Source organism: Rhinoderma darwinii, chromosome 5 (genome assembly GCF_050947455.1).
Source record: "Rhinoderma darwinii isolate aRhiDar2 chromosome 5, aRhiDar2.hap1, whole genome shotgun sequence".
NCBI classification, from domain to species: domain Eukaryota; kingdom Metazoa; phylum Chordata; class Amphibia; order Anura; family Rhinodermatidae; genus Rhinoderma; species Rhinoderma darwinii.
In genome coordinates, this window is record NC_134691.1 from 337,722,874 (window position 1) to 337,735,594 (window position 12,721).

The 12,721-nt window shown below is 37.8% G+C and overlaps 1 protein-coding gene across 4 annotated transcripts in view; it reads right to left on the bottom strand.

The window, feature by feature from the left end:
* Window positions 1-12,721, bottom strand: part of CRHR2 (corticotropin releasing hormone receptor 2) — a 298,646-nt gene that overhangs the window by 15,579 nt on the left and 270,346 nt on the right. For all 4 annotated transcript variants that reach the window (XM_075827784.1, XM_075827785.1, XM_075827787.1 and 1 more), the window contains one exon: window positions 6,356-6,428. In XM_075827784.1, coding sequence (XP_075683899.1) covers window positions 6,356-6,428 — 73 coding nt within the window. The remainder of the gene's footprint in view (window positions 1-6,355; window positions 6,429-12,721) is intronic.

A 12,721-nucleotide genomic window follows, 5' to 3' on the forward strand; every position in this document is an offset into this window, starting at 1 on the left:
TGTCCTAAATTTTTTTGAACATGGCTCCCAGCTCATCCCAAAGGAGTCGGATTGGGTTTAAGTCCGTATTCTAAGTAGACTAGTCAAGATGTTCCACTCCAAATGTGGCAAACCCTTTTTATAGACCTCTCATTATGCCTGGATATGATGTCACGCTTTCCAAAAACTGTGGCCTCAAAGTTGAGGCTTTGAAATTTTTTGAAAATCATCTGTCATCTGCGGAATTACGATTTTCATCCAGGTCATTCTTTCCTATGTTGTACCTCAGGTTTTATTTTTCGTTATCCAACAGTAAGAACCACCCATGGTCCTGCCATCACCATCTAACTGCCCATATTCTTTCCCAGTGCCCCTTCACCAGATGTCTACCAGTCTTGATCGCATCTCTAGTTGATGACCCACACTTTATGACAATGAGATTTCCCCCATTGCTTCGGGGAAACACTTTTGGTTGAGTTCTCCTTTGGTCCAAAGTCATAGCATTTCCAGGGAATAAGGCTAGGTAAAAATATATTGCTGAAGTCTTGGGGTTATCAGAGTATACAGTATATGACCCAAAAACAAGGCTACGGGAAAAGGGACCCCAATCAACCAGGCTTTTTGCCTTGATACCTAATTCGAAGCATAGTCTTTAATGATTGAATTTTACTTCCCCTGTTTTAATGATTTCATCAGTATTATCCCAGTGTGGCTTATGTATTCCTGTTTTTCCCGTTATTATTTTTAGATTTTTCATTGTTTTACGGCTTTGGTCTTTTTTTCCACCAGTTGTAATTATGATAATGATTGTTCCTGTATTACTATGTAATTCTGACTATAATTATCCCTGCACCGGTTTCTCTTTTTTCGTCCTTAACTTTTTGTTTTATTTGTGTAATATATAATATATTTAATGGTCTGCATTACGTTCATATATATTTCGGCCCAAAAAAATGCCACATCCATACTGCAAATCCAAATCTTCCCCTGAGCACCGTCCCCGTGAATACTGCACATATCTGATAACAATTTGTGTGGTTCCAAAAACTGGCCTCTAAATTTTTTACTTAATTGTCAGATTTTATTGTTATTCCATCTGCTCCATTGGTTTTCATTTTTTTTTTTACAGTCAAAATACATCACCTATCTGCATTATTTATAAATATATATATATACACTTATCAGCCATAAAATGAAAACCACCTGCCTAATATGGTGTAGGTCACCCTTATACCGGCAAAACAGCCGTGACCCATTGAGGCCTGGACTCCACAAGACGTCTGAAGGTGTGTTTTGTATCTAGCACATTATCAGAAGATCCTATAAGTCCTGTAAGGTGTGAGGTGCGGCCTCCAGGGATCGGACGTTTCTCCTGCACATCCCACAGATGATCGATCCGATTGAGATCTTGGGAATTTGGAGACGACATCTTGAAGTCTTTGTGATGTTCCTCACCATTCCTGAACAATGTGTGCAGTGTGGTGGGGGCATTATCCTGCAGTGTGGTGGGGGCATTATCCTGCAGTGTGGTGGGGGCATTATCCTGCTGACAGAGGGCCGAGCCATTAGTGAATACCGCTGCCATGCAGGAGGTACCTATCTGCAGCGATGTTTAGGCCGGTGGTACGTGTCACATCCACATGAATGTCAGGATACAAAGTTTCCCAGCAGAACATTGTCCAGATCATCACCCTGCCCCCGCCGGCTTGTGTTCTTTCCATAATGCATCCTGGTGCCATCTCTTCCCCAGGTAAGTGACGCACACGCACCCGGCCGTCCACATGATGTAACATGTGATTCATCAGACCAAGCGCCTTCTTCCATTGCTCCATGGTCCAGTACTGATGATCACGTGACTATTGTAGGAGCTTTTGGCAGTGGACAAGGGTCATCATGGGCACTCTGACTGGTCTACAGCTACACAGCCCCATATACTGCAAGCTGCGATGCTCTGCGTGTTCTGACACCTTTCTATCATAGACAGCAGTAACTCTATCAGTGATTTGTACTACAGTATCTCTTCTGTGGGATCGGACCAGACGGGCTATCCTTCCCTCCCCACATGCATCAACGAGCCTTGGCCGCCCATGAACGTGTTGCCTGTCCGGTTGTCCTTCCTTGGATCACTTTTGGTAGGTACTAACCACTGCATACAGGGAACATCCCACAAGACCGGGAACACCCCACAAGTTCAATGAAGAACGGCTCAAATTTACGTCTGAAAGAAGTGCCCTGCATATAATGTATATAAGTGTCCTGCATATAATGTATATAAGTGTCCTGCATATAATGTATATAAGTGTCCTGCATATAATGTATATAAGTGTCCTGCATATAATGTATATAAGGGTCCCGCATATAATGTATATAAGTGTCCCGCATATAATGTATAGAAGTGTCCCGCATATAATGTATATAAGTGTCCTGCATATAATGTATATAAGTGTCCCGCATATAAAGTATATAAGTGTCCCGCATATAAAGTATATAAGTGTCCTGCATATAATGTATATAAGTGTCCCGCATATAATGTATATAAGTGTCCCGCATATAATGTATATAAGTGTCCTGCATATAATGTATATAAGTGTCCTGCATATAATGTATATAAGTGTCCTGCATATAATGTATATAAGTGTCCTGCATATAATGTATATAAGTGTCCCGCATATAATGTATATAAGTGTCCCGCATATAATGTATATAAGTGTCCTGCATATAATGTATATAAGTGTCCCGCATATAAAGTATATAAGTGTCCTGCATATAATGTATATAAGTGTCCCGCATATAATGTATATAAGTGTCCCGCATATAATGTATATAAGTGTCCCGCATATAATGTATATAAGTGTCCCGCATATAATGTATAGAAGTGTCCCGCATATAATGTATATAAGTGTCCCGCATATAATGTATATAAGTGTCCTGCATATAATGTATATAAGTGTCCTGCATATAATGTATATAAGTGTCCTGCATATAATGTATATAAGTGTCCCGCATATAATGTATATAAGTGTCCCGCATATAATGTATATAAGTGTCCTGCATATAATGTATATAAGTGTCCCGCATATAAAGTATATAAGTGTCCTGCATATAATGTATATAAGTGTCCCGCATATAATGTATATAAGTGTCCCGCATATAATGTATATAAGTGTCCCGCATATAATGTATATAAGTGTCCCGCATATAATGTATATAAGTGTCCTGCATATAATGTATATAAGTGTCCTGCATATAATGTATATAAGTGTCCTGCATATAATGTATATAAGTGTCCCGCATATAATGTAAATAAGTGTCCTGCATATAATGTATAGAAGTGTCCTGCATATAATGTATAGAAGTGTCCCGAATATAATGTATATAAGTGTCCCGCATGTAATGTATATAAGTGTCCCGCATATAATGTATATAAGTGTCCTGCATATAATGTATATAAGTGTCCTGCATATAATGTATATAAGTGTCCCGCATATAATGTATATAAGTGTCCCGCATATAATGTATATAAGTGTCCTGCATATAATGTATATAAGTGTCCTGCATATAATGTATATAAGTGTCCCGCATATAATGTATATAAGTGTCCCGCACATAATGTATATGAGTGTCCCGCATATAATGTATATAAGTGTCCCGCATATAATGTATATAAGTGTCCTGCATATAATGTATATAAGTGTCCCGCATATAATGTATATAAGTGTCCTGCATATAATGTATATAAGTGTCCTGCATATAATGTATATAAGTGTCCTGCATATAATGTATATAAGTGTCCCGCATATAATGTATATAAGTGTCCTGCATATAATGTATATAAGTGTCCCGCATATAATGTATATAAGTGTCCTGCATATAATGTATATAAGTGTCCCGCATATAATGTCTATAAGTGTCCTGCATATAATGTATATAAGTGTCCCGCATATAATGTATATAAGTGTCCTGCATATAATGTATAGAAGTGTCCCGCATATAATGTATATAAGTTTCCCGCATATAATGTATATAAGTGTCCTGCATGTAATGTATATAAGTGCCCTGCATATAATGTATATAAGTGTCCTGCATATAATGTATATAAGTGCCCTGCATATAATGTATATAAGTGTCCTGCATATAATGTATATAAGTGTCCCGCATATAATGTATATAAGTGTCCTGCATATAATGTATATAAGTGTCCTGCATATAATGTATATAAGTGTCCTGCATATAATGTATATAAGTGTCCTGCATATAATGTATATAAGTGTCCTGCATATAATGTATATAAGTGTCCTGCATATAATGTATATAAGTGTCCTGCATATAATGTATATAAGTGTCCTGCATATAATGTATATAAGTGTCCGGCATATAATGTATATAAGTGTCCTGCATATAATGTATATAAGCGTCCGGCATATAATGTATATAAGTGTCCCGCATATAATGTATATAAGTGTCCTGCATATAATGTATATAAGTGTCCCGCATATAATGTATATAAGTGTCCCGCATATAATGTATATAAGTGTCCCGCATATAATGTATATAAGTGTCCCGCATATAATGTATATAAGTGTCCTGCATATAATGTATATAAGTGTCCTGCATATAATGTATATAAGTGTCCCGCATATAATGTATATAAGTGTCCTGCATATAATGTATATAAGTGTCCCGCATATAATGTATATAAGTGTCCCGCATATAATGTATATAAGTGTCCTGCATATAATGTATATAAGTGTCCCGCATATAATGTATATAAGTGTCCCGCATATAATGTATATAAGTGTCCCACATATAATGTATATAAGTGTCCTGCATATAATGTATATAAGTGTCCCGCATATAATGTATATAAGTGTCCCGCATATAATGTATATAAGTGTCCTGCATATAATGTATATAAGTGTCCCGCATATAATGTATATAAGTGTCCCGCATATAATGTATATAAGTGTCCTGCATATAATGTATATAAGTGTCCTGCATATAATGTATATAAGTGTCCCGCATATAATGTATATAAGTGTCCCGCATATAATGTATATAAGTGTCCCGCATATAATGTATATAAGTGTCCTGCATATAATGTATATATGTGTCCTGCATATAATGTATATAAGTGTCCCGCATATAATGTATATAAGTGTCCCGCATATAATGTATATAAGTGCCCCGCATATAATGTATATAAGTGTCCCGCATATAATGTATATAAGTGTCCCGCATATAATGTATACAAGCGTCCCGCATATAATGTATATAAGTGTCCTGCATATAATGTATATAAGTGTCCCGCATATAATGTATATAAGCGTCCCGCATATAATGTATATAAGTGTCCCGCATATAATGTATATAAGTGTCCCGCATATAATGTATATAAGTGTCCTGCATATAATGTATATAAGTGTCCTGCATATAATATATATAAGTGTCCCGCATATAATGTATATAAGTGTCCCGCATATAATGTATATAAGTGTCCCGCATATAATGTATATAAGTGTCCCGCATATAATGTATATAAGTGTCCTGCATATAATATATATAAGTGCCCCGCATATAATGTATATAAGTGTCCCGCATATAATGTATAATAGTGTCCTGCATATAATGTATATAAGTGTCCTGCATATAATATATATAAGTGTCCCGCATATAATGTATATAAGTGTCCCGCATATAATGTATATAAGTGTCCCGCATACAATGTATATAAGTGTCCGGCATATAATGTATATAAGTGTCCTGCACTTCGGGGCTGTATTTTCACACGTCGTCGTTTGACAGACCGGTCGTCTGCACAGTACGTCGGCAAACCCATTCAAATGAATGGGCAGATGTTTGCCGACGTATTGTAGCCTTATTTTAAGACGTAAAACGAGGCATAATACGCCTCATTTACGTCTGAAAATAGGTCGTGTGAACCCAGCCTTAATGGGTGCACATCCTGGCCATACAAACTAAATAAAAGTCGGCCAAACCATGTGAATTGGCAGGATGGACTGATGATCAAGTATTGGGGTCTTCTGAGTAATTAGAAATTTTAGGGTAAGCCCCCACGGAGCAGCATTGATGATTGTTATATAGGGAAAAAGCCCCACAAAGCGGCTTGTTCGTTGCAGTTGTCGAATCGCCACACTTTATGCCACACGATTTTGCAAGTAAAGGGGCATTTTACCCACCTCAATGTGCGGCCATTAGCAAGCGATTTTACAACTGCGCCGAACAAGCCCATACGTGGCACCTTACACCTATATAATCTTCTGAAATGCAAGCCCGGTGGCACCTCTCTGCAGCTTCACTGTGAACATCTTACAGAATATTTGTGAAATGAAAAATAAGATGATAACGTGCTACTTACAAGGAGGACGAGGATGACGGGTCCTTGATAGATATAATCAATGTATTTTCCTGGCCCTTTTCCAATCCAACACCTGATGAAAAATATCTTATCAATGACTGACAGCAGCTTCACATGAAAGAAGAAAATATGTCACTGGTGAATTTTATCTTATTGCCTTGAGATTGCCTTTAAGATGCTCACAGACATCAACCAAATAGGGGGACAGCATTATGACCAGAAACTACCACTGCCCCCTATGTACAAAAACAGAACTACTATAATACTGCTCCTATATACAAGAATATAACTACTATAATGCTTCTCCCTATATACAAGAATATAACTACTATAATACTGCCCCTATATACAAGAATATAACTACTATAATACTGCTCCCTATATACAAGAATATAACTACTATAATACTGCCCCTATATACAAGAATATAACTACTATAATACTGCCCCCTATATACAAGAATATAACTACTATAATACTGCTCCCTACATACAAGAATATAAATACTATAATACTGCCTCCTATATACAAGAATATAACTACTATAATACTGCCCCTATATTCACAAATATAACTACTATAATACTGCTCCCTATATACAAGAATATAGCTACTATAATACTGTCCCTATTTACAAGAATATAACTACTATAATACTGCCCCTATATACAAGAATATAACTACTATAATACTGCCCCCTATGTACAAGAATAGAACTACTATAATACTGCCCTATATACAAGAATATAACTACTATAATACTGCTCCTATATACAAGAATATAACTACTATAATACTGCCCCCTATGTACAAGAATAGAACTACTATAATACTGCCCTATATACAAGAATATAACTACTATAATACTGCTCCTATATACAAGAATATAACTACTATAATACTGCCACCTATATACAAGAATATAACTAATATAATACTGCCACCTATGTACAAGAATATAACTACTATAATACTGCCCCCTACATACAAGAATATAACTATTATAATACTGCCCCTATATCCAAGAATATAACTACTATAATACTGCTCCCTATATACAAGAATATAACTACTATAATACTGCCCCCTATATACAAGAATATAACTACTATAATACTGCTCCTATATACAAGAATATAACTACTTTTATACTGCTCTTATATACAAGAATATAACTACTATAATACTGCTCCTATATACAAGAATATAACTACTATAATACTGCTTCTATATACAATAATATAACTACTATAATACTGCTCCTATATACAAGAATATAACTACTATAATACTGACCCTATATACAAGTATATAACACCTATAATACTGCCCCTATATAGAAGAATATAACTATTATAATACTGACCCCTATATAGAAGAATATAACTACTATAATACTGTCTTCTATATACAAAAATATAACTACTATAACTATAATACTGCCCCTATATACAAGAATATAAGTACAATAATACTGCCTCCTATATACAAGAATATATCTACTATAATACTGCCCCTATATACAAGAATATAACTACAATAATACTGCCCCCTATATACAAGAATATAACTACTATAATACTGCCCCTATATACAAGAATATAACTACTATAATACTGCCCCTACATACAAGAATATAACTATTATAATACTGCCCCTATTACAAGAATATAACTACTATAATACTGCCTCCTATATACAAGAATATAACTACTATAATACTGCTCCTATATACAATACTATAACTGCTATAATACTGCTCCTATATACAAGAATATAACTACTATAGTACTGCCCCTACATACAAGAATATAACTATTATAATACTGCCCCTATTACAAGAATATAACTACTATAATACTGCCTCCTATATACAAGAATATAACTACTATAATACTGCTCCTATATACAATACTATAACTGCTATAATACTGCTCCTATATACAAGAATATAACTACTATAATACTGCCCCCATGTACAAGAATATAAGCACAATAATGCCAAATCGTGCCCGTGCCTGTACATAGGAATTCAAACGGGGAGCTACCCCGTGAGTGTGCCGCTGGATGTTCTAATGACATCAGAAAATGTCGCAACTGGGTAACCTGCCACGCCGTGAAAGAGACTGGGTCCGACAAAGACTGTAGCTGGGCGCTATTCATCCACATCTCATCCTGAAGAAAGTGTATGGCCTGCCCCTTACCCGCCCTCAACCAATGCTGGAAAGGGCCACAATCCAGTCCTGGCAGAAAGGCTGGATTGCCCAAGATCGGGAACAGCGGAGAGGGGTATGGCGAAATCTCTGCCCGAGGAAAAATCTGTGGCGCAACTACCAAGGTGGGTCCAATTGTCGGGTGCGTCCTTGCTACCAGGGGAACATGTCTACCCAACCAAGGTAGGGCCTGTATAGGGACAGTCATGAAGGCCTGTTCCATGGACACCCATTCTTTAATCCCGCTATGTCGGAACCAATCCAAAATTCTTGTCAAGTGAGAGGCTTGATGATAGGAGACAAAGTCCGGGAGACCAATGCCCCCCTCACACTTTACACGAAAAAGCATGGATCGGGCAATACGCGCAGGTTTCCCTGCCCAGATAAATCTGTGCAGAAGAGACAGCAGGGATTGAAAGAACGGGCGTGGGATATGTATCGGTAAGGCCTGAAAAAGATATTGAATCCGCAGTAAAATATTCATTTTAAATATCGTGCACCTACCAAACCAGGTAAAGGTGCCCGACGTCCAAGAATCCAGGTCAGCCTTTACCCGTTGAAGAAGTGAGGGAAAGTTCACCGCATAAAGGCGAGACAGATCACTAGGAAGGTGGACCCCCAGGTATTTAAGTGAGTCCCTAGCCCATTTAAAGGAGAAGGACTCAGACAGGTCAGCAACCAGAGTCTGCGGCAACGAGATGTTGAGGGCCTCTGACTTCTGGTAGTTGATCTTGAAGTTGGATAAGCTCGAGTATCTACTCAACTCCGCCATCAGGTTGGGCAAGGAAATCCTCGGCGCCGTGAGGAAGAAGAGCAAGTCATCTGCGTAGGCGGCGACCTTATGAGGCCTGCCTCCCAGGTCCACACCCGTAATGTCCGGGTTGGAGCGGATATGGCACAAAAAAGGCTCCAAGCATAAAATAAAGATCAATGGGGACAAGGGACAGCCTTGCCTCATACCATTAGTGATTGTAAATGAAGATGAAAAGTGCCCGTTGACCTTAACCTGAGCTGATGGGGAGGAGTAGAGACCCGTGATCCATGACATCATATGAGTCCCCATGCCTACATGCCTCAAAGTAGCTAGCATAAAATCCCAGCTGACCCTATCGAAGGCCTTCTCTGCATCCGTCGACAAAAAAGCAAGTGGGAAGGGACGAAACTGCCGCCTGGTACATCAAATTAATCGCCCGTGTAGTGTTATCTCGCGCTTCCCGCAAGGGCATAAAACCTACCTGGTCGGTATGTATCACGTTGTGTAGGAGCGGGGTCATCCTATGTGCCAGAATCTTCGCAAATAGTTTCAGATCTACATCCAGTAGGGAAATAGGACGATAATTCTGACAGAGGGATGGATCTTTCCCCTCCTTGGGTATGACCGTGATGTGGGCTCTCAAAGTGTCTTTAGGGATGGAGCCCCCCTTAGTGAGTGAATTGAAGGCCCGGAGGAAGTGGGGCGAAAGCAAGTCTGAGTAGGTCTTATAGTATGGTAGGGACAAGCCATCCCGGCCCGGCGCCTTCCAAGTGGGTGAGTCCTCCAGTGCCCATGACAACTCCTCTGGAGAAATGGGAGCCTCCAAGGCCGCTATAGCCTCTGGTGGGATACAGGTCATCCCCGAGGACCGAAGATATTGCTCAATCTTCTCCAGATGACTACTGCCCTCCGGAGAAGAGTGCGCCCTCGGGAGGTTGTAGAGAGAGTGGTAGTAGGCACGGAAGGCCTCCGAGATGTCGTGCGGGAGCTGCAGACGTTTATTATGTGAGCCTAGGACGTGGGGGACATAGGTGCGTGATCGGGTTTTCCGAAGAGCTCAGGCCAATGTCCTACTGGGCTTGCTACTATATTCATAAAAGTGCCGTCTACACTTAACTAATGAGGCCCTTGCCTTTGCAAGACAAAGTGAGCGTACTTGCTCCCTCAACTGCCTCAATTCTGCCCCTATCAACCTATCCTGAGACACCTTATGGGACTGCTCCAGTCTATAAATTTGGGCCAGTAGGTCCCGGAGGTGAGCCGTCCGTTCTTTCTTAAGTTTGGCCCCAATTCGTATAAAGTAACCACGCACCACGCATTTGTGCGCCTCCCAAATACAAAAAGAGTCCATCTCCGGCGTGTTATTTGTGTCGAAGTACTCCACCAGCTCCTTGCGAACATCCGAGACTACCGTCGGATCCTGTAGGAGCGATTCATTCAGTCGCCACTGGCAGGAGCGAGGGTGGGCCGTCGGGCGAGCTAAAGTGAGGGAAATAAGGGCATGGTCCAATAGCGTTATGTCATCGATTGAGGACGATGTGAGACTAGAGAGGTGTGCGTGACGCAAGAAAAAGTAATCTAATCTGGAGTAGGAGTTGTGAGGTGCCGAATAAAACGTGTAGTCTTTGGTTGAGGGATGCAGGACCCGCCACGCATCTACCAGTTGGTGCTCATGTAGCAATCGTCGTATACGACGGTGAGCTGCCCTGGGTAGAGAGGAGTGCCCTCGCGAGGTGTCTATATACAAGAATTTAACTACTATAATACTGCCTCCTATATACAAGAATATAACTACTATTATACTGCTCCTATATACAAGAATATAACTACTATAATACTGCTCCTATATACAAGAATATAACTACTATAATACTGCACCTATATACAAGAATATAACTACTATAATACTGCCCCCTATATACAAGAATATAACTACTATAATACTGCCCCTATATACCAAAAATATAACTACTATAATACTGCCCCTATATACAAGAATATAACTACTATAATACTGCTCCTATATACAAGAATATAACTACTATAATACTGCTCCTATATACAAGAATATAACTACTATAATACTGCCTCCTATATACAAGAATATAACTACTATAATACTGCTCCTATATATCGTCAAATATAACTACTATAATACTGCACCTATATACAAGAATATAAATACTATAATACTGCCCCTATATAGAAGAATATAACTATTATAATACTGACCCCTATATACAAGAATATAACTACTATAATACTGCCCCTATATACAAGAACATAACTACTATAATACTGCTCCTATATACAAGAATATAAGTACAATAATAATGCCTCCTATATACAAGAATATAACTACTATAATACTGCTCCCTAAATACAAGACTATAACTACTATAATACTGCTTCTATATACAAGAATATAACTAATATAATACTGGTCCTACATACAAGAATATAACTACTATAATACTGCCCCTATGTACAAGAATATAACTACTATAATACTGCCCCCTATATACAAGAATATAACTACTATAATACTGCCCCTATATACAAGACTATAACTACTATAATACTGCCCCCTATATACAAGAATATAACTACTATAATACTGCTGCTATATACAAGAATATAACTACTATAATACTGCTCCTATATACAAGAATATAACTACTATAATACTGCCCCCTATAAACAAGAATATAACTAATATAATACTGCCCCTATGTACAAGAATATAACTACTATAATTCTGCCCCTATATACAAGAATATAACTGCTATAATACTGCTCCTATATACAAGAATATAACTACTATAATACTGCCTCCTATATACAAGAATATAACTACTATAATACTGCCCCCTATATACAAGAATATAACTATTATAATACTGCCACCTATATACAAGAATATAACTACTATAATACTGCCCCTATATACAAGAACATAACTACTATAATACTGCTCCTATATACAAGAATATAAGTACAATAATAATGCCTCCTATATACAAGAATATAACTACTATAATACTGCTCCCTAAATACAAGACTATAACTACTATAATACTGCTTCTATATACAAGAATATAACTAATATAATACTGGTCCTACATACAAGAATATAACTACTATAATACTGCCCCTATGTACAAGAATATAACTACTATAATACTGCCCCCTATATACAAGAATATAACTACTATAATACTGCCCCTATATACAAGACTATAACTACTATAATACTGCCCCCTATATACAAGAATATAACTACTATAATACTGCTGCTATATACAAGAATATAACTACTATAATACTGCTCCTATATACAAGAATATAACTACTATAATACTGCTCCTATATACGAGAATATAACTACTATAATACTGC